This window comes from Paroedura picta, chromosome 1 (assembly GCF_049243985.1).
Source record: "Paroedura picta isolate Pp20150507F chromosome 1, Ppicta_v3.0, whole genome shotgun sequence".
Taxonomy (NCBI): Eukaryota; Metazoa; Chordata; class Lepidosauria; order Squamata; family Gekkonidae; genus Paroedura; species Paroedura picta.
The window spans coordinates 131121965-131145967 of record NC_135369.1 but is presented as its reverse complement, the minus strand read 5'-3'; the positions used below and the strand labels follow the sequence as shown (position 1 = coordinate 131145967).

Sequence of the window (24003 nt, the reverse complement as noted above, 5' to 3'; positions counted from 1 at the left end):
GACCTATTATGAACTGAAAGACTTGCTTCAAGCCTTAATCATGGTTTGTTTTTCTTGCATTGCTAAAATTCAATTATCAGATGGCAGATACACATTTCTGAATTCTCTCGGGAACAGACGTTTTCAGGGCAATCATCTAACCCAGGGGTAGTCAAACTGCGGCCCTCCAGATGTCCATGGACTACAATTCCCAGGAGCCCCCTGCTGGCAGGGGGCTCCTGGGAATTGTAGTCCATGGACATCTGGAGGGCCGCAGTTTGACTACCCCTGATCTAACCAAACAAAGCAGGTGAGTCATGCATGCACATACCCTCACACACACACACACACTAGCCCCCATCCCCAAAGTGACTTTGAAGAAAGAAGGTAAAAGTTAATCCGGCCCATGACAGAAGTGAAATACCATATGAATCTCCTGGGAACATGAAAAGAAGTGGAAAATCCTGTTTACTCTTACCATACAAAACTCCTCAGCCCAATACCTTCTTCCAAAAACATTTCTTATTGAAGAAATCTACACATTAATCAATTTGTTATAAATCTCACCAAGTTTATACTTGTGCTTTGTAGGAGCATGACTGCTTTGTAAATGGAAGTTAATCATACTTTCCCCCCTCCTTTTGTAGTTTTGCTTGGATCCAAAATACCACAATTAGTTCCACAAGCTAGATTTAAGCTATTTAAAACAATTGCCCTTTCCTGGCCATACAGAAACCCTCTCTTGAACGTGGGAGAGTGTTTCAAAAAGAGACTGTGGCAAAAAGAAGTTTTAGGATGGGGGGGAATTCTACTGGGTGTGGCTAGGCCTTGGATGCACCTTAAATAGATCTTTGGATCCTGGTTTGTATACTTAAAATAAATATAGCATCAATTCTCATTGGCCTATGTCATAGAATAGGTACAATTCACAGAAACTTAAGCCATGCTTATGTCCCATTTAAAGTAACAAGACACAAACCAAAGTGTAAAACACTTAAATCTAATGGAAATTCATAGCATTTACCTATGAGCTTAATCTGTTACAAATTCCATAGGACCTGCACATTCTTAGCATACTGTGGATTGTGCAGAATGTCCATATATAAACCCTCATGTACAGAGACATGCACAAGATAAACCTGAAATTCAAGTAAACTCCATAGCCCCAACAGAGATTATAAATCTGCTCTCCTGAAAATAACATTTGTTATCATGTCTAAACACTAAAACACTACAAAAGTTGAAAACAAACTCACCCTCTAAATCCTTACCCCACCCAGTATTTAATTTAAAGTGCACAAATATAGTCAAATCTATTTTAACATGACTAAAACTTTTGAAAATAATGTTAAAATTAAACAGTTTTTGGCTCTACTACATTGGCATAAAGCAATGAAGTTTATTTTTAAAAATGTTCAGCTAAATGTACTGTAAAATAGCAGCATTAAAAACTTTTCCAATTAAATCAATCTGCAGTCTTAGACTAAACCTGACAAATATTCAAAATGGGGTTTTCCTGCCCCAGCACAAAACCCTGGAGGTAGTGGCCACAATCTACAGAAATCTTCACGTGCACACACAGGGGAGAATGATAGAGGGTTGGCTCCAAACTAAATGTTCTGTTAAGGGCAGGCTCTTCCATAAATAGCAGAGACCTTCCTTGCCTCCTCCTCCTTGATGCAAATTGCTGATCTCGCTGAAATGATGCTCCTAGCAGGACAGGAAACCCTCAAGAATGGCAAAAGAGGGAAACCAGGGGTGTTGGTCTTGTGGCAGTAAGATTGAATTGGGGCAAATGATACTTCCATTACATTAGTTGTTTATTTCAGGATTTTACTGCAGCAGATACAACAAAGGAGGAGGCTAGCTTAAAAAAAAACAAACCCTAAACTGCAGCTTGCCTCTTCAGCAGCAGGAACTGCTATACCACACTCTTCAAAAGAAAGCAAGCTCTGGCTGCATACGTATTCTTCCCCAGGCACATGTAGTTTCTTTGGCTTGTGGCCAACAACTTTGTTTAGTCATACTCAGGTAGCAACTGTGACCACTTTCTTGAAATTGCACATGACACTGGAATACATACCAAGGTTATAAACATGGCAGCCGGAGATGCCATAGATAAAAACAAAAAAAGCATACATCTGAAAATAACAGCATCTAATGGATGTAAGCTCTACACAACAGACCGGTGCTCCCCACACACATAGATGGCACTTGGCCGTATGCGTCTTCTGGTGTGGCCAGGTAGCTGTGGCAAAAATTTTAAGTACTTGGGCATCAAATCCAAGCATGCATCATGAAATTTTTTAATCCTCCAGTAGTAAATCAGTGGGTTCAGGGCAGACTTGAGGTAGCAGAGCCAAAGGAGCCAAGTGCTTATCTCAAAAAAGTTGTGCTTGTGATAGAAGTGGCTGTTGAATGTGGCAATAAGGCTGTAGGTGGTGAAGGGTGCCCAGCAGATTATGAAGACAACAAACAAAATCAATATGGTGGTGAAGGCACGAGTTTTAAAGCTCATATCGATGTTCATCTGAAAGGGTCTCTGGAGGCTCATGAGGCCGAGTTTGCTGGCTTGACTGAGGCATATGCTATCCGGGTGGTTATGGATACGAACTGCGTTGTGCCGTAAAGTGTTGAGAATGCCCATAAAAGAATACAACATCACCAAAAATGGAATGAAAAAGGAAATCAGTACTACTAATATCACATAGGCACGATAGCTGGGGTTTGTAGTGTAGCCAAAGACGCACTGCGGAGCCTTAGAAGGTATCTGGAGGCTGGGGTTTCCCACAGAGAGTGGGAAAGCCACTACAAAGGCTGTAGCCCATGAGACAGCAATGAGGAGTTTTGCGCGGTATGGATTCAGTTTATCCTGCCTCTGAACTATTATAAGGAACCTGTCAATGCTAATAATAAGCAGAATGGCTACTCCTTCTATGACAAATAGCCAGAAAAACATGGCAGAGACTCTGCAGAAAATGTCCCCAAAAATCCACTGAGTGGTGATGATGGTTATCAGGGCAAAAGGCATGTTTAGCACAGCGAGCAGCATGTCTGCACAAGCGAGGCTTGCTAGGAGAATGTTAATAGCAGATCGCATTGCAGTCTTTTGATAGACCATGAGGCAGACAACACAGTTACCAAGGAAAGAAAGCAGCAATATAAATATCATGGCAGCAGAGAGAATGATCTGAAGTGGCAGGCTCAAGCTCTTGAAGTCTGGTTGTTGCACTGCAGGGGCAGCTGTACCATTAGCTGTCAACGTAGTTACCTCAGTGGTAACCATGGCACCCAGAAGGTATTTCAGTGGCTGTGTCGTGCCACTACGGACCAAAAAGAAAGGAGTGGTGATATTTACGTAGGCATTCTCGTAGACAATAAAAGTCGCATTTAACGTCCCCGAATGAGCTGACCTCAGCATGGCAGAAAAAACCATTGTTTCACTAGGAGTGAACACAAAACGAATAAACCGGCTTCAAGGCATTTTAGTATTTAAGGGCAGTGTCACAGTTCATGGCTGTGGACCAAACTTCACTTTCCATCTCTGTAAGGGGGAAAGGCTGTCTTCACCCTTCATGGCAATGCTCTGGTCTGGAAAAAAAGCAGAAATTAAAAAATTAAATTGAGCGCATTACCACAGGCATTGTTGATATTGGTACGGGATATTCCTACTAAGTTGGGGAGGGAGAAGGGACTGTACACTGAGTGAAGCTTAGAACAGTCCCAAATAAAAGAACACCCTCATTCCTTACTGAGGTCAGGCAGGTCAAAGAACCAAGAGGAATCTTGTAATGGTATTAATATCACATAGGCACCGAGAGGAGTACAATTCAGCATGTTGCCTAGGAATAATCAGAAGAGAAGTTCATTTTGTACTGAGTCAAATACAAGCAGACAAACCCTTGTGTAACTGGCAGTCACCCTTATCATCTCATGTTCTGAAGACCCTGTGCCCCACTTTCCAGTTGTTGAGATTTCACATTTAGGAGTGAGACCATCCATATCACCCTGCAGTTTTCTCCAGAATGACTTCTGCCCTCCCCTCATTTCAGCAGCATTGCTCAGCTTTCGTCACTGGTCATATCCTGTAAACTGTAAGCAACTCCAAACAATAAGAGGGACACAAATGTTATGGGACAGCAGAAAGTATACCTCACCACACACAAATAGTCCAAAAGTCACAGATCCAGGGTTGCCAGAATTTCACCTCCTTAGCCAAATGCCAGAACATTCCTGCTGGACATTGTTGGGTGTTATTGGACATGTGTGTGCACACACATACACAACAATATATCACATGGTGCAGTAGTCATATTTTGCAAGGTCTTTCTGGCAAAAGAGAAGTAAATGCTGGGGTGGGATTAAACATATTATTCCAAAGATTAATATTTTTTTATCATTGGTCTATACTTGCCCAAGATATTGTTGCTGGGGGGGGGGGGGGTTCTGACCAGTCAAAGCAAATCTTAAATTTAAGTCTCCCTCATATTAATTTATACATCTTAAAGAGACACTTTTCAGAACCCAAAAACTTATTTGCACTTTAATTACATATGTTTTGTGTTGTTTCTTTGGAGATTTCCTATTTGTAATTGTCGGCAAATTAGGAAAACACATGCCTCGCCTCATGACTTCTTAAACATTCACAAAGGGCTACCAATATAGAAACTTGAATCTGTGTGCACATTACTCAGGCAGCTTCCTGTACTCTCAAGTGTACTTGAATTGAAATGAAATGTTAATAGCAGTGATAGCCCTACAGGGAGCATAGAAATAACAGATTTACTACCTTCAACACCTTTTCATTAGTCACAGTCAGAGTACCTTTTCCCACCCTTCCAATGTACACTTGTGTGTGAAGTGAAAACCACAATCCACAATGATGATTATGAAAGGTTCTAGATTGACTGAACACACGGATGTGATCTTGAACACACAAACTTGATCTAATGCAATTTTGTTACAAGCCACTGACACTAGATACAATCAATTTGACTAACTAAAGAATGCTTTTTATTTAATAGAAACATGGTATTTTATGGATGAAAGGATGAGAAGTACAGCAGGCTTTAGTGAAACCCATTTCCAGTTAAAGTGACTGGCAGCTCCGATTAACCTGTTTAACACGCACACCCTTTTTTCTTCCACTTCATTTTAATTTGATATTAGGACTATTTCAGTAGGCACTAATGTTAATAATTAACTGGGGTACAAACAGTAGGCCAACAGAAAGGAAACAGTTCAGAACATATGGGAACAAAGCAACCAGTTTTAGATACATTTCAATCAAAATTATTCTTTATCCCCCCCCCCCAAAATGCTATTATGCAATCTATGCCCTGCAAAGTAAATGAATTTGTACCAGCTCTTTCAGCTGTTAACAAGGAATAATTGAGCCTCAAAATGCCTAAGAAGGAGACCAACAAAGGCTATGAGAAATAATGCAGAGAGACTAACAGCATTAGCTCACAAGGGAGCAATGTGAAAGGAAGCATTTCAGGAACAAATAATTCAAGGTAAAGAACGGCAGGTAACAGAAAACGAGGGAGAGCCTGACATTCACACACTTCAGCTCCCTGTACTATATATATGGGCAGTAAGTCAGTCAAAATAACAAAAGAGAATGTCCACTAATTACTCCCTGAGAAGCATCCTTCTCTTCTGAGGTAGACAGGACATCTTGAATAGTTCCACCAATCACGCAGTGAGACAGGAACAAACTTCTTTCCGCTTCCTGCCAACTTGCGTGGGACAATCCCCAGCTCAGTTTTGGGACTCCAAGAGCTGGGGACAATGTCTAACAATCTAAATATAGCATAATTTTATAGAAAAGACAGCATGCAACTCGACAAGAAAGATATACCAACAGAAAGCAGAAGCCAGATTGTGTATCTCTTTCTATATTAATCTGAGGCTCATACTGATATTATACTTAGAATTATGTTGATAGCACATTCAGAATCAAATTACAGTGTAATGAGAGGGGCAAGGTGTCCTCTATACCTTAGAAGAGGAGGACCCTTCCTGGTGAGTAATCAATGGTCATTCTCCTTATAAGGTGGAGGGCTATCTTGGATGGGAACTCCCAGAGCAGATGTCAAATCCTGGGTGGGACGTCCTCCTGATCCATAACATTCTGGTATTACATTCCTGCCAAAGGCTGCATCAGCAGAACAAAGCACATTGAGTTTATAATGCCACATAAGGCTGAAAACAGACAATCAAGCAACAGCACTGTATACGTCCTTTACAGGGATATTGTTTGCAAAGGCTGCATTAGTCATAGCCTATCCTGTAGAATGGGCAGCAGTTTCTACTTGTTGGTGGGTCTTATAGTATCCAATGATACAGGCTTTTAAATGCCTACTATTCAATGCTTGAACATTTTGGAACCCATAGTGGACAGGAACATCGAATGACGAGATGATCACTTCTCCTAATGGTCTTTGTCCTAGATTAATATTTTCAGGAACCTATACACATTCTAGGAGTGACATGCCTTTTTCTTATGATGCCATGAATAGGACAGAAGGATGTTAATCTCCTAATAGATTTAAAATGAGAGATTGATGTTGGAATGAGCTGAACCTCTCTCTGAGCATCCAGAACGCACCAGATTATCTCTTCATAACACCTAAGATTAGAACAAGGAATGGTGAAAGAAAATATCCAAGGAATTACGGCGAAAGGAAGTGATCTCAGAATACAAAACTGAATCTATTCTAAACCCTTGGAGAAAAGACAATGCACCAATACAGTGAAGGAGACCCCAAGTTTGTCTCCCTTCTGGCAGAAGTAGTTGCCAATGGAGATAAGGTCCTCATCCTCCGTTATTTCACTCAGAAGTTTTTAAAAGTTTAGAACAGAAAGTTGATGAAACAGTCAAATTATCAACAGTCACAAACATAAGCAGGCATGTGTCATAACAAGGAGGTAGTTGGAACCTAGAAACAATCTGTTCCTCTTAATATTTCTGGTAAGGCCTTGGAGGAAGAGCATGTCTCATGGCTTAACTGCCACTCAGTGCTTAACACCCACTCAGGGCAGCTGTCCTGCCCCTTAGTGCCTCCTCCTGCAACTGGTCTGTCCAGCAGCCAGCCAATTGCCTTCCATCCCCTACCCCTGATCACTCCCTCTAAGGCTTGGAGGCTAAAGATCCCTGTTGTGTGAGAGCTGCCACTGCTGGTGAGTTCCATAACAACTGCCTGCAACTTTTCCAGGTCCTGGAGGGGGAGGCCGTCCACAGAATTCTTCCACCCCACCCCACCCCAATCTAGTGCCCACCGTATTCCAGAATGCAATGGGCTTGGCCCCTAGTGTGGAAATAACTATTGACAAAGTATGTTATAAAACAGTAGTCCCCAACCTTTTTATCGCCAGGGAGTGGTCAACGCTTGACAATTATACTGAGACCTGGGGGGGTAGTCTTTTGCCGAGGGACATCGTCGCCTGAGCCCCTGCTCCACTTGCTTTCCCGCCGGTGCCCCTGACTTCCCACTGCCCACTGGGCATAGATATCCACTCTATGGATGGATATATTTGAGGCAACAGTAACTTCCAGAGATCCAGAATCAAAAGAAAATATTCTGCGCATATAAGGACAGGCATTATTTGGTCTGTCATGCAGAGAAGAAAAACAAGTGTGTGTTTCCCAGAAAAATCACCTGTATCCAAATAAATATTCTTCTTCTTGTTATTATTATGGTGACATCAGATTAGAAGATATCCATTGGCTGACAGCCTTAACAAATAGACTAATTAAGACTAGGGGACTCAATTGGATGCTTCCAGATTGATCACAACTACCCATGGCCATGGCAGAGATAGCGCTCTCTCCTAGCAACCTAGCACTACAAGAAGTAGCTACTAATTATGGGGCGTTAACTCAAGAATTCACCTGGATCAAGCAGGCACCTCTTGCTCATTGGCAGGATAGTAATCAGGTATTTGAAACTATTTTAATTCTAAGACTGTCGAGGCCTGGGTTTTTGGTGATCCCCCAGGCTAAACAATAAGCACTTTTACTGAACCAGACCATCACTCTCAGTGTTGCTTTACTAGTAACTACCTCTGTATGGTGCCTTGGACTTCTCTGGTAGTCTCCCATACAAGTGTTAAAAAGGGCCACCCTACTTAGCTTCCAAATTCTTATTTTTACTTATTTAAGGCTTCTATGATAAGATTTTATTGGCTTGGTTCATTCTATACTGCCATGACTGTCAGCAAGCAGGTTATCAGGTTAAAGAACTGGGAATTCATACAGCACCAGTAAAGGCTTCAGGGTAGCTGGTGTCCGTCTGCCTTCCAAAGCCCATTTGGCTCCCACAGGCCTCAGGCTATGTTGCTGTGTAGCATCCAAAATGGCCAATGAAAGGGTTCGATCAAAGTAGGCTGAGCCCATGCCAGAGGAGTGTTTTTCTCTCTTCTGCACTGTATACCTTAATTGGGCCCTTTTATGGTCCACCATCATAGGCAGTGCAGTCTTTCAGAGAATGTGCTGGCCAGAACTGAAGCTTTTGTACTCTTTGCCCTCATAGAAGGCTCTATATTTCTGTCAAGAAGGAAACCATCTTCCTAGGCTTGTTCTGATGTGTTGAGGGGGTGGGGAGGCTGCTGGAAAGCATACCCAAGACAATCAAATATAAGATGGCTGTTGCAATAGCAGTCACGGTTGTTACTCTCTCATTCCCTTCTTTTGGACCGCTCCAGAAAGTACAGGAAGGAAAGTTAAGGATAGGATAGGGAAAAGTAAAAGGCAAGAGGCAAAGGTAAGGAAAAATTATCATAGAGGAAAATGAAACCAGAACAGAGTAGCCTAATTGAATTGCTTTTCCATTTGAGACAAGAAGAAAAGTGAGCTGGGGGTGGTCATCTCATGTAAGGACATAGGAAGTGTAAAGAACGTTGTTCCTCCCTCTGTGAGTAATTGGTGGGAAAACCCATCCAAGATGTCTTCCATTTCAGAAGGAGAACTGCATTACTGACATATATTGCAAAATAACCTCTGCGTTATGGTGACCCCACAGGGTTTTTGAAGTGAGATGAACAGAAGTAGTTTCCCATTGCCTGCCTCTGTGTAACATACTTCCTTGATAGTCTTCCATCAGGGCTCATCATTCTTAGTCTCTGAGATTTGATGAGATCAGACACCCTAGTGCAGCTTCATTTTAAACTGTAGATTCAACTCAGATTGTTCAACTGACAACAGGAATAAGACTACAGATTGGGGGGGGGGGACCTAGAAATATGTGTTAAAATCATGGGTTTTAAGTTTTCAAAGGAAAATGTTTTAGTAGATTGTTTGATAACTTGAGGCTTTTTCTACCAGTGGATTGTTTCCAGTATTTATTTGTTCATTTTGCACAGAGTGGGCAGCAAAGACTGTTTTCTCCCACCAGATACACATCCTATTATTGTGTTCATCATCTGGCAAATTGTATTGCATAACAAAACAAAATCAGAGTCCAGTGGCACCTTTAAAACCAACAAAGATTTATTCAAGTCGTGAGCTTTCGAGTGCAAGCACTCTTCCTGTATTGCATAGTAGGACAAACTGCATAGTAGGAGTAGGACAAACCATAGGATTAAAAAGCAAATCTTGTCCATGTAACCAGATGGAAGAATATTGGCTCAAGATTTCCTGTGCTACTGCAATGAAAGCTGTGGTATACAAACATGACCTTAAAAAACAGGATCCCTTTGGGCAAAGTACAGAATGTGAACCTTCAGTAAAATATTAGCCCTTGTAAAGATGAAACAGAGGTGAAAGCGCACCAGTGTTCTTAGCGCTTGGTGGTAGAAGTCTGTAATCAGTGTCATGGCTGATTTCACTAAGGGAAGTGAATAATTCAAACTTCTTTCAACCAAGGTTGTTCAGTCTCCAGATCATCATTTGATTTATTTTTTTTTAAGTTGGAGGTTCTTCTTTGCTTTTGATGTTTTAACTTGGAACAAACTGCTCTTCCCATTGCTCATCGTGCATTTTTGTTATGTATTCAGAAAAAAAATCAATTTACAAAGAAAATCATTCCAGACGGAGGCAGTGGGGAAACAGAGGAGCTGCATGGCCTTGCGCAATTTTTCTAGCATACAATATTCACTGGCCCTGAGTCATAAATGCTTTGCACATATGTATGGCTAATGTAATTTTCAACAGGTACATCCAGTTTCATGATTCTTCCTTTCCCTGTCACTCAGATATTCGCCCAACATAACAGATTTTTTAAAAAAGCTCCTTGATTGCCTCAATTCTACAAGCATTAGGGAAACTGCATGGTACACTCCTTCAGGGTTCCTGCCTTGCCTCCTTGCCCATTTTCACAAAGCAGAATGTGGCTGCTTGTATCAAACAGATGTATGTGTTCTAGCAATGCCAAACTGAATTTCAAACCAGTCAGTTCTGATTACGCTCCAGCATGATAAATGCAGCCAACTGTAGAGCCACAAATCAACAGAGACAGCTGATTTTAAATGGTGCACAACCTGCAAGTAAGCCTGTGAAGGGTGAGAATACAGCAGCTCACTGGCCTGCCAATATCCTGAATGCAGCCACTGTGCATAGGCAAAACTACTCCAAATGCAAGCTGATTAACGAGATAATCAAGTGAACTACTTAGCATATATATAAAACAGGTTCTGATATAAGGTAAATCCAACTGTCAATCACATATTCTCATCATCCCTGGCTTCAGCTTACATTTCCATATCTTTTACATGGTCTGCCTCAGCCAAAGAAGAGTGTTCACCAAAAACAAAATGACGAATCTGCTGCTTTTTAGCATCTTTAAAACTGATATTAAAAGATTGTAATACAAATGTATTCCACACCAGTTCTTCCATTGCCATTAATTTGTTCACTATTAAATTTAGGATAATTGAATGGTCAAGAAGGCTCTTATTTTGATTCCAGTATTAAGGAAACATGAAACCATCTTAGTGCTTCCACCCAATTCCCACTGATCTCAGTAAATTACTTACAGACAGGAGCACACATGCATACCAATAGATGTACAATTTAAAATAACAACAGACCACAAGAATTTAATGGAGGAGGGGAAATACCTTTATTCTTCAAGAACATAATCACGACTCATTTATATTAGTTTTTTGTTAACCACCGTTCCCGGACTGGCTGGCTCGTGGTAGTTTGCACTCAGTATAAAAACCAGCAGAATACAATCTTATCCATTTGGTGCCTCTTAATAATTGTGAAACAGCCTTGGGGGACGAACGGTCCAGCCTCTCCAGGGCCAATCAGGGTGCAGCCAGCTGCACCCTGATTGGCTCTGCCCCTACAGCTCCCGCCCTCCCTCACCAAGCCCTCACCCCTTGCCTCACAGACGTGCCTGACTGTTAGAGCCAGGCACGTCTGTGCCTCCGCCGCTCCACTTGCAGGGCCCCAGGTGAGAGGCCGCAGGGAGGAGGGGGCAGAGAGGGCACTTCCCAAAGGCCTGGAAAACACACCCAGAGCTTGGTAAAGGTGTGCTTGCCAGGCCCCCGGGAAGTGCTCCCTCTCCTCCTCCCCCTGTCGCCCTGGAAAGTAGCCGGGACGCTGACAGGGAGGACCCTTTCAAAGCCCGTTCTTATGAATGGGCTTTGAAGCTAGTAAATTATAATAAGACACCAGCAGCAAGATCCCCTCACCTTCTCCACCCCCATCCATACCCGGCAACAACCCCTACCACTGCCCTAACCACTACTTGACTGTTTTTCTCCTCAGAGACTTATAGGTACAGACAGATGTTTCAGGGTAACTCTCCTTTGTTTGACATTAAATGAAATAAAAGCACTAAAATACTAAAAATATTCTAGGTAGGCAGACTGACCGCTACTAAAATGAATATATTACAGACTGGCTGACAATTACCTCTCTCTTATCAGTACAATAAATTGCTTGTTCTCTTATACCAGAAACAAAAAACAAAAGCAGTATAATAGCATTTATTTGTCACAACATGGATTTTGTTTCAGGAACTGGTATGTGGAACATGGCTACATGAAATCTAAAACCAAGAAAAATGCCTTAACAATTAGATTTCCAAATCTTCACTGATAAATATCTGTAATAGGCAGGATTTATTTATTTTCAAATTTTTAGACTGCCTCTCCTGGAGCACCAGCTCATGGTGGTTTACATAAATCTAAAAAAACCCTATAAAACCATAAAGTATCCAAATAAAACCCCAAGATGGCAGTAAAAACACAACAGTAGGAGAATCCACTGGAGTCAATACTCTGGTTTCTCTTCAGATTGCACTGGAGTCGACCAATCCCTCTCCTGACCTCCATAACTAACAGTTGTCAATCCTCCAGAGTGCAGCCACAAAGTATGTTTCAGCGGGTCTTACAGACCCGCGCAGAGAGGGTGCAGTTCTTCCTAGCCGAGCCTCAAACAAATGCCTGGCAGAAGAGCTCCATCTTACAGGCCCTGCAGAACATAGGAATCTCCATCAGGGCTCTTAGCTCTTCTGGGAACTCATTCCACCATGTTGGAGCCAGGACCAAAAAGGCCCTGGCCCTGGTCGAGGCCAGGCACACCTCCCCGGGGCCAGGGACAACCTACCTGCCGAGCGAAGAGCCCTGCAAGAGGCATAAGAAGACAAGCGGTCCCTCAGATAAGTGGGCCCCAGGTCGCGGATGGCCTTAAATGTAAGTACCAGAACAAGGCAAGGGAAGGCCTGTGTAGAGTGAGTTACAGAAGTCTAGCCTGGAAGTGACTGTTATATGGATCACTGTGGCCAGGTAGGGCACTAGTAGATGGCGTAGATGGAAATATGCCACTTGGGCTACTTTCGTGATCTGAGCCTCCATAGATAGGGAGTAATCAAAGATCACCCCCAAATTCCTGACTGCAAGTACAGCATGAAGTATTCAGCTCTGACAATCTACTCCATATGTAACCTTCCAGAGCTTCCATACTTCTCAACCAATTCCTCTTCAGTAACCTTTAATTTTGTTTTCTTCTTCCTTCTCTCATAGTACTGTCATGTCAAACTACTGTCATGTTACTGTTGTTAACTTGTCTGTGTGCCATATTAAAACAATGTGAGCTACCACAGAGCCAAATCTGCCCATATTCAGTAAACCTGAGAGAAAAGACAGAGTAAGAAATCAGGAAGAAAAAAAGGACAAATAACATTTTCCGAAACATATGATCCAGCCAGTGGTCACTAAAAAAACTGGATAGAAATAAAATAATGTTATTGTGAATATCTTATCCATGGTTCCTCTTAATATTTTGGAAACTGGCCGGAGGGTGGAACGAGTCCGGGGTGTCTGAGTTGGAATAGGGCCTGGTCCATACGTCTCACACCCTCTGTCGCTGGCCGCTCTCTGTCACGCCACCCTAAATACACACCGGCCTGCCTGCCATGGCCAGGGCCTCACCAATGCTCCAACGCTCCACCCGCCAGCCTGCTGCGGTGAAGCACGCCTGCCACTTGTGGAGCCAAGGATGAGCTGCCTGCCCAAGTGCTGCCTGCCCAAGCGCTGCTTTACATGCATCCGTATTGCCGTTGACACTCCATCCCCGCCACCCACTGACGAGCGGGGGCACTGGCGGCAATGAGCCCACCGGCCACCCAAATGCGTCCACAAGGAAGCCCACGGAGGACAGAGAGCCAGAGGTGGCGATCCTGTCGCAGTAGGCACGTTGTGCGCGGAGCCCGCTGAAAATACAGAGGCAGCCCTGCACCCGCCTAGTCAAGAAGTGCACCTCCCACGAATCCGCCCACCACCACTCCAGCCCACACCTGGGAGTCCATGCCACCAACTCCACTCTCTGGAACAGGTATGCCGCTGCCCGGCTGACACAAGCCCGCACCGCCACCTTTGCGCCTCAGACTTCTCTGAGGTGCCACCAGTCCTCTCGCCACCTCCAGCGGCCTGTCTCCCGTCCCCCGCCCCACCTTCTTACTGATAGTGACCACTGTATTTGGACTGCAGTGGGATGGAAAACTGGTAATAAAATACTGCTCAAGCTACAATGCAGTTGTGTTGATTTTTTTCTAAGTAACATTGCTCACAATGGATCAATCTCACTATAGCCAGGTACTGTGGCTGCACAAGCATGATAATTTGCATTAGCAAGTTATCTAAATGAGGATGACATTCTTCTAACTTTCTCGGAAGAAAGTCTGATTGCACTGAGTGCAACTTAGTTCTGAAGAGGAATGCATGAGCAGTAAGCAGTAATACACATTTGGCCTTGTACAAGATCTGGCAAGAATCTATAGCCCATATGCTCCGGAGCAGACCTCTCAGATTCAAGTGGGCTTTATCTGCAGGCCTTATGCTTGTACTGAGCCTAATCTCAAAACTCTAGTTCAGCCCACATACTGCAGCTTTGCAGGAGAGAAAGCAAAATACATAGCTTATTTATTATCAATATATGCAATTAGAAAAGGAAAAATAAGAACACCCCAAATTATTTTCATTTTGAATTAACACAAGGATTTTTGATACATTTCGCGTGACACTAATTCAGGCTTTCTTAACTAGGGCTTAATGAGATCCTGGGCTTTCTTGACTGCCCTGGAAGGGTTTTCCAAATGGGTAGGAGTAAATATATATAATATATATATTTAAATTTGTTAACTATTTATTGGGTGATATGACCACATATGATCATGTCAGCCTGCCTCTCCTTCCAAAATGGCCAATGATGGGCCTGAAGGGAGTGGGAAGGGAGGGTCCCTGGGTGGGTGTGGACATGGCTGTGCTTCCCAACCATATTCTGCATGATCACACCACTTCTGGGATTTCTCCCAGAATGTTTCAGGGGGTTCTCAATGATAAAAAAAATTGAGAAAGACTGCACTAATTTTTTGACCAATGTTCTGTCTCAAAGGAAGAACAGCAAAAGGCTGGCCAGTTGAGTGGCCAAATATTTATGAAGAATGCTCAAGTACATTTAAAGCATTAATCAATTTTTCAAGACATGGATTAATACAAAACTGATAATCAGCAGCAGCATTTTTGGCATTACAGAATAACTAGGAAATATGCCCGCTGTACTCTAAAGACAGCGGGTGCTAGCGGGGCTCAGGAGTATCAGGGGCCGGCTCTCCAGGCGTGCTTGGCCAGGGGCTGGACCTGAGGGCGGTCGTGGGGCAGTGTGTGAGCCGGATCCGGCTCGTCCTGGCCCCCACCCGCGGCGCAGCCTACCTGGGCCTGAGTGGAGGCGGTGGAGCTGGAGGTGAGGCCGCTGTCGCCGGGGCAGATGTTTCGCAGCATGCCGGGCCAGCGTCGCAGTCAGGGGCGGCGCGGGCTGCGGCCCCACAAAAGGTCCCTGAGCCTCCTCCAGCGGGCGGGCCGCTGGTCAATGTGGCGCGGCGGCTGAGCGGGTCTGTGAGCCGCCTCCACCGCCATGTCCTCCATCGCCGGTTGGCGTCGTGGGCCACTCCCGACTGTGCGGGCCAAGGGGCGAAGTGTTGAGGAGGCGGCCACGGCTGGAGACGGCACGAGCGCTAGGGCCGCCGCCGCCGCCCCGTCCTGGTGGCACGGCGAGGCGGCGATCTGCCCTCTCGCAGGCGAGGCAGGTAATGGCGGCTGCCGGGTGGCTGTGGGCAAGCTGGAAGGGGGGCGGGTTGGGAGGCGCTTCGTGCGTCCCAATTAGTCAGTTGGCAGCAAGGGACCAATTGCGAGCTGCACGACAATCGGAGGGCCCAATGGGCAGGTGCTTCGCCATAACAAACACCAGGTTTATATAAAAATGCAATTCTCATGGAAGCGAATGCCACTACATAACAAGACCTATTCCTTGTAAATATGCTCACTTTATGACAAAATTAAATAAACTATAGAAAAGATACTCAGATCTCCCCTCCCCATTGTAATCTTTCTTTCAGATTCTTCTGTCTTATTCAATATTGCTAACTTTAGTAGTAGTTCAGCAGTAAAGCCGCAAAGAGTAAAGACCTATAGAATATATATTAATGAGCAATTTAATTAACAAGGTATTTAAAAACATGAGAAAGTTAATATTTCACACTTTGATCTGTCTGCATTGGCTTAAAATATCAGTTCCAATCAGCATGATGTTCTGTGGACACTCTGCTGCCACCTCATTTCCAAGTCTGTTTCCTTAGCAACATTTTAATCCACCCGGCTGCAGGCTTCTAAATTTTACTACCATATCCCTCTCTTTACCAGAAATAGACTATAAAGGAATTTATACTAACATAATTAATCAAGATAATAAAAGAAACATTGAGGTGAAGTATAAATAATTAGAAAATCAGCCTGCATTATATTTATATTTATTATATATATAAAAATGCTGCTTATCATTCCACAACCGAAACATCTAATAGCTCTTAACTGAAGTTCACCTGAAAGGTTTTTACATTCCTCTACTTGTCACAAACAAGTAAAGGTTCCTAATTTATATATATAAGCCTCGCCCTCTGGGGAGGGCGGTATATAAGTATGATAAATATGATAAATAAATAAAAATTCCTGATGAGATGCGACATACATTCTTATCTATAAATGTCCATCATTTCCTTCATAAATCCATCCCCACCATATGCTTCCTGTACATTTGGCAAAAAGGCAAGGAAAAACCAAACTATTATCAAAGGACTTGCTGAGCATGTCTCTTAATTACTGATCCTCTCATTATCCCTGACAACACAATCCAATTAGAAGCAGCACCTTTGGAGTATGCCCCATTGAAATCATGGGATTATGCAAGTACAATTTGTAATTATTTATATCATTTCTTTGTCTTTCCATCCAAATAGCGTCCCTAAGATAACATACATATATTTAATATGTGTATATATATTTAACGTGTGTGTGTATTCCCTGATATATTATTATTAATTATATTTTTATCCCGCCACTCCCATGAAGGCTCATGGTGGCTAATAATAAGCATAACCCCCCCGTAAAACCCATAAAACAATTTAAAACAGTTGAAAACCAACCAATCAACCTCCAGCAAAGCAACCCAATTCTAACCACTCATAAACCTCAGAGGTGATGATTTTTCTTCTTTAATCCGGCCCTGGTAGCCCAGTAGGGCTCGATGGCAGGGGGGGTCCAGATCGCGTGCCGGCCTCAACCATAAACCTGGCAGAAGAGCTCCGTCTTGCAGGGCCTGCGGAATGCAGAAAGCTCCCACAGGGTCTGTAGCTCTTCTGGGAGCTCATTCCACCAGGTTGGGGCCAGGACTGAAAATGCCCTGACCCTGGTCAAGGCCAGGTACGCTTCCCAGGGGCCAGGAATGACCAACAAATTTGTGCCCGCAGGGCGTAGAGCCCTGCGGGGGGCATAGGGCGAAAGGCGGTCCCTCAAGTATGTGGGTCCCAGACGACAGAGGCCTCAAAGGTAAGAACCAGCACCTTAAACCAGATCCAGGCAGCAACCAGTAACCAGTGCAGCTGCCTCAGCACAGGCTGGATATGGGCCCTCCAAGATGTCCCAGTGAGGACCCTAGCAGCTGCATTTTGCACCAGTTGTAACTTCTGGAACAAGCCTAAGGGAAGGCCCGCAAAGAGCGAGTTACAGAAATCTATTCTGGAGGTGACTGTCACATGGATCACTTTGGCCAGATGTTCAGAGGACAGGTAGGGTGCTAGTAGCCAAGCCTGGAGAAGATGAAAAAATGCCTGGCTGGCTACATTCTTGACCTGAGCCTCCAATGTAAATGAGGCATCAAAGGTCACTCCCAAATTACTGGCCTGGAACGCAATGGCCAGTTGCGTCCCTGCCAAGGTGTGTAAAGTCATTCTAGTCCTGCCCCCCTACCACCCAACCACAGGACCTCCATCTTGGAGGGGTTCAGTTTCAGGTGACTCTGCTCAAGCCATCCAGCCACGTCTTCCAAACATCTGGCGAATGGCTCCAGAGGAGAGTCCGGGCCGCCCTCCATCAGGAGATACAGCTGGGTGTCATCCGCATACTGATGACAACCCAAGCCGCAGCTCCGCACCAGTTGGGTCAGAGGGCGCATAAAGATGTTAAACAAGGTTGGGGAGAGAACCGAGCCCTGTGGGACCCCACATAGAAGCTGAACAGGTCTCAATAGCTCCTCCCCCACCGCCACCCTCTGGGTCCAGTTTAGGAGAAAGGAGCGTATCCAGCACAAGGCTGTGCCCTGTATCCCCGTCCCAATGAGGCGGCTAGCTAGTAGTTCATGGTCAACCACGTCAAACACGGCTGACAGATCTAACAGAACTAACACAGCTGAGCAGCTCCGATCCAGCTGGCAACTGAGGTCACCCATCAGGACGACCAGCACTGCCTCCACCCTGTGGCCAGAACGGAAGCCAGGCTGGTATGGATCAAGTGCCGAAATTTCCTTCAGGATTGCCAGGAGTTGGTCCACCGCGGCCCTTTCAACTACCTTGCCCAGAAATGCCAAATGTGAAACTGGGCGGTAGCTGGCCGGGTCCAGCGATGGTTTTTTCAGGAGGACAAACCACTGGCCCCTTAATCAGCTCCGGAAACTCCCCTGATTGCAGGGAACAGTTGATAACTGACAATATGACCTTATTTGTTGCTAAATTCCTTTCTCTCATATTTTCCTTCAGAAAAGAGTACTCTTCTAGTCACTGCTCAAAATCTATTGATCAGAAGGAGCTCTGAAAAGGGGATATGTATGTGGGTGTATTATTACTTAATTTATATGCTATCCTCCCAGATGGTTCAGGGTTGAGTACATCATAGTTAAAAATACACTACAAAAATAATTTATGCTAAAATAAAGCAAAATTAAGCAAAAATATGCAAACACATAACACCAAAACAAGAGAGGAAGGTCAATAACTGTTATGGGGCATGTGCCAAATGAAACAAGAAAGTCTTCACCCATTAGTAGAAGACAAATACACTACAAACCTGCACCCTTGGGGTGTGCAACGCTATACAGAACAAGAATTACTCCATTTCCTGGGTCAAACCTTCCCCTCCACTAGTAGTACCTCTATTCTGTCTTAAGTTTCAGTTTTTTAGCCCTCATAAATTCCAAAGCTGCCTCCAGACACCTGTTCAGTTTCTATTGCCTGGAATCTGCTGGAAGTATGAGACAGAGCTGACTGCCATCCACATACTGGTGGCAACACAGCCCAAATTTCCGGATGACCACTCCGTGCACCTTTACATAGATGTTGAACTGCATGGGGGACAAGACACAACCAGATAGGCCAAAGGCAGACTCTACCACCACATTCAGAAATGTACCATTAAGCTACCACAAAACAGTACCTTCCAATCCCAACCCCAAAAGATGGTCTAGAAGGATACTATGATCTATGTTATCAAAAGTTGCAAAGCAACGAAAGAGATTTAACAAGGTTGCACTCTCTCTGTCCACTTTCCAGCACATGTCATTCACTAGGGTGACTAAGGCCATTCACATCGCAACAGTAAATAATTTCTAGAGTATCTGCATTTCAGTAGTGCGCCAGTTTGAGATACAGCCAGACTGACCCAGAGTTACACCAATTTGTTGTACGACCTGTTTCTTTGGGTCCCAGAGCTGGAAATGATCCTACAGCTACTACTTCAGCATCATTATAAAACTACCCATTTTCACCCCTGGTTTTGTCATCTAGCACAGTGGTCCCCAACAATTTTATCATCGGGGACCGGTCATAGAATCATAGAATTGGAAGGGGTCATACAGGCCATCTAGTCCAACCCCCTGCTCTATGCAGGATCAGCCCAAAGCATCCTAAAGCATCCAAGAAAAGTGTGCATCCAAACTTTGCTTGAAGACTGCCAGTGAGGGGGAGCTCACCACCTCCTTAGGCAGCCTATTCCACTGCTGAACTACTCTGACTGTGAACGTTTTTTTCCTGATATCTAGCCTATATCGTTGTACTTGAAGTTTAAACCCATTACTGTGTGTCCTCTCCTCTGCAGCCAACAGAAACAACATCCTGCCCTCCTCCAAGTGACAACCTTTCAAATACTTAAAGAGGGCTATCATGTCCCCTCTCAACCTCCTTTTCTCCAGGCTGAACATTCCCAAGTCCCTCAACCTATCTTCATAGGGCTTGGTCCCTTGGCCCCAGATCATCTTCATCGCTCTCCTCTGTACCCTTTCAATTTTATCTACGTCCTTCTTGAAGTGAGGCCTCCAGAACTGCACACAGTACTCCAAGTGTCGTCTGACCAGTGCCGTATACAACGGGACTATGACATCTTCTGATTTTGATGTGATGCTTCTGTTGATACAGCCCAAAATGGCATTTGCCTTTTTTACCGCTGCATCACACTGCCTGCTCATGTTTAGTTTACAATCCACAAGTACCCCAAGGTCTCGTTCACACACAGTATTACCTAGAAGCGTATCCCCCATCCAGTAGGCATGCTTTTCATTTTTCTGACCCAGATGCAGAACTTTACACTTATCTTTATTAAATTGCATCTTGTTCTCATTTGCCCATTTTTCCATTGTGTTCAGATCTCGTTGAACTCTGTCTCTATCTTCCGGAGTATTTGTCAGTCCTCCCAATTTGGTGTCATCTGCAAACTTGATGAGTAGTCCCTCCACCCCCTCATCTAGATCATTAATAAATATGTTAAAAAGTACCGGGCCAAGCACCGAGCCCTGAGGTACCCCGCTAGTCACCTCTCTCCAGTCTGATGAAACACCATTGACAATGACTCTTTGAGTACGGTTCTCTAACCAATTCCCTATCCACCTGACTATCTGAAAATCCAGAATGAAGTCCTTCAATTTATCCATCAGAACATCATGGGGAACCTTGTCAAAAGCCTTACTAAAATCCAAGTAAATGACATCAACCGAATTTCCCTGATCCAGCAAACCTGTTACTTGGTCAAAAAAGGAAACTAGGTTGGTCCGGCAGGACCTATTGGAGACAAATCCATGCTGACTTCCTTGGATCACCAAATTGTCCCTCCACCCCCTCATCTAGATCATTCATAAATACGTTAAAAAGTACCGGGCCAAGCACTGAGCTTGGTACCCCGCTACTCACCTCTCTCCAGTCTGATGAAACACCATTGACAACAACTCTTTGTCAATGGTATCAACACTTGACAACACTTGACAATTTTACTGAGGCCCGGGGGGGTTACTCTTTTATTCACTTATTATTTATTTTTTATATTTATATACCGCCCTCCCCGGAGGCTCAGGGCGGTTTACATAAGAACAAGGAACAATTCATAAAACAGTCTATAAACACGTGAATAACCTTACAATAATAATAACTATTAGTTGTAACCATATAACAATATAACAGTATAAACAATATAAACAATACAACAGTGCAACAATGCCAACAGGTCCAGAGCATATTGGTGGAATTCTGAGGGGGGAAGGGGGGGAAGGGATGTCACAGCCACCTGAGCCCCTGTTCTACTTGCTTTCTCGCTGGCACCCTGACTTCCCGCCGCCCACTGGGGGGGGGTGCTGCCAGCAGCAGCTGCACAGTACCACGCCGAGGGGAAGCCCCAGCCATGGCAACTGCCAGAGAGCACCAAAGGTGAGCTGGCAGCAGAGTGGCAGGGCAATCCCGAGGCAGCAGCTGGGGAAGAGTATGAGGAGGAGCCGCGGCTCGGTACCGACTGATCCACGGACCGGTCCCGGTCCGAGGGTTGGGGATTGCTGATCTAGCAGACAAAAATAGGAAGCTTTTTTAAGAAGCTGAAATTATAATATCATACTTCCTAATAATTTCTGACTTTGCCAAATATAGCAGACATGGAATTTAGTAACGTGCAATCTTATGAATAGTTATGCAGCATGTGGTCCCACTGGATTTAATAGAGCTTACTTCAGCATATTTAGGATTGTGTTTTAAGGTGCCAGAAAATTCCTGTTTCTCAGAGAACTTTTCATTCCTATTCACTTGTAAAATAAATTATTTTAGATGTAAATTAATCTGCATGTAACAGCCAACACATTAACAAACCCAAAAATGATATAGTATTTTACGGTACAAATGTAATAAAATTACAGACTGCCCCAAATTCCTTCATTTAAAAAATCTTCACCAGAAAATGTATGCATTGAACAGTATTTGACCTTGATGAAAAGTAACTGGAACATTTGAAAAAAACAAAGCTGCCAAATCAGAAATGGATGCTCTTAATCTGAAATTATCTTTCTGAAGGAAAATTTCCCATTCTTCTAATTCTAAATAATGAGTCCAGACACCAGATGTTTATCAAACTGTAGACATATCTATTTTCCTTTTATTAATATTGTTGGTATATTTTGTTACAGATAATACTGCAGTGAGATTTAATTTATAGATGGCTGGCAAAAAATAACTGCCTATTACTCAGCCATAAAATATGGCAGAAAATGTGAAAAAAAATATATTGAGCTACTTAGGAATCAGAAATTATCTTTTCTAGATCTCAGCCCATATATTTACAAACTTTTCATGTTTATATGCTTTTATTTTTTTGTTACTCTCATTTTGAATTCTTTTTTTCATGCCATCTGTAAAATTGCACTGTTTCCTCATACCTGGTCTTGCTGACAAACTATTGTTTCCCCTTTTCCATATATTACTGCCACTCCCTTTAGATTCCCACTCTAATAATTTATCTTTACCTTCTTTCCTCACTTTTCCCTTTTCTATCTTCTACAGAGATGTTTTAAAAGTCAAACTTTTTAAACAGGCGAGGGGAGAAGAAACACATGAGCTGTACTTTCTCTGCCCATGCTTAGAATCCAATGATGACATTTTCATGTGTTTAAGTCCAGTGCTTAAACTTTATATGTTTGGAATGTCACTGGCTGTCATGTTGAATCTTTGACTTTCCAGCTCAGAAAACCACCTCCCAAATTCCATGGTAACTTCTAAGGTGCTACCCTCCAGAAGATAATCAGCCTCTCCCTCACAATGGGAGAATTCCTGGAGGGGTTGAAGGCGACAGAGGTCCACCCGCCACTGAAGAAACCATCACTGGACCCATGGGAGCCTGCCAACTGCCACCCCATCGCACATCTTGCATTTCTGGGTAAGGTGGTGGAAAGGGATGCCGCAGTCCAACTATTAGCATTCCTAGATGAAGCCTCAGTCCTAGACTCATTACAGTTGTGTTTCCAGCCTGGCTATGAAGTGGAAACGGCACTCGTTGACCTGATAGATGAGGAGTGTCAGCACTGCTCGTATTGCTCAACCTTACACCAATTATCAAATTAGTTGATCACAAGCTTCTAGCTCACTGCCTCGCCAACACTGGAATCTGGGGGCCAGCTCTCCAGTAGCTGATCTCCTTTCTCCAGGGTTGGAGGCAAGATGCAGCTATTGGATAAAGACTATTGTAATGTTGCCAACTCCCTTGGCAAGTGCCACTGGGGGCGGTCCTCTTTCCAATCTTATTTAACCTTGTCCTGGCCCTTGCTTGGTGAACTGAGCTCCCGAAGGAGATCCGGGCCCCGTCAGAGCTAACACAGTTCTGCAGGGCCTATAAAATGCAGCTCTTCTGCCACAAGCCTTTGGTTGGGGCCAGTGAACTGTTAATATCTATTGCATCTCAATCCAAACTCCCCATCTGAAATGACCAGAGAACACCCAGGGTGTGTGGGAATTAATCAGTTGGCTGGACAGCTACTAACTATAGTGTAAATGTTTTAATACTCTATATGGGGAACCGTAATTTAAATTAGAATAATTTTTATTATTGATTTATATTTGTACCTGTATTGTTCTTTTTATGATGCTCACTGCCCTGAGCAGTCAAAATATGGGAGGGTGGTATATAAATTCAATATTATTATAGTTCATTTGGGATATACTATCATGTGTCAGGATGTGTGAAGGTAAAAGAGTGTCAGTACATTATCTAGCTCTCAATATTCCATGACCACATTTGACATCACTGGAGCAAGAAGATATCTCAGTCTCTCAGGGGGACCCTGTGCTTTACAGAGTTGATGTGTTGCCTGTCAACCTCTCTCTTTCCAATTATGTGCAGGTTTCGCCTCCTTTCTTTTAGTGGCATTTAAATAAGGAATATACTTTTAAAATATGACAGCTATTTGCATCTCACTGCTGTGCTCACCATGTGTAAAAATGGTATTTG

The 24003-nt window shown here is 43.7% G+C and overlaps 1 protein-coding gene across 4 annotated transcripts in view; it reads right to left on the bottom strand.

Moving 5' to 3' along the window:
• Window positions 1-270: 270 nt before the first annotated feature.
• The window catches only part of GPR63 (G protein-coupled receptor 63), a 39068-nt gene continuing 15335 nt past the window's right edge, over window positions 271-24003 (bottom strand). For 2 of the 4 annotated variants that reach the window (XM_077303848.1, XM_077303857.1), the window contains exon 2: window positions 271-3570. In XM_077303848.1, the coding sequence (XP_077159963.1) occupies window positions 2153-3415 (1263 nt within the window). In that variant the 5' untranslated portion in view covers window positions 3416-3570 and the 3' untranslated portion in view covers window positions 271-2152. Of the gene's footprint in view, window positions 3571-3731; window positions 4182-5982; window positions 6270-24003 lie in introns of those variants that run through there. The other 2 variants (XM_077303862.1, XM_077303871.1) reach the window with 2 other exon arrangements.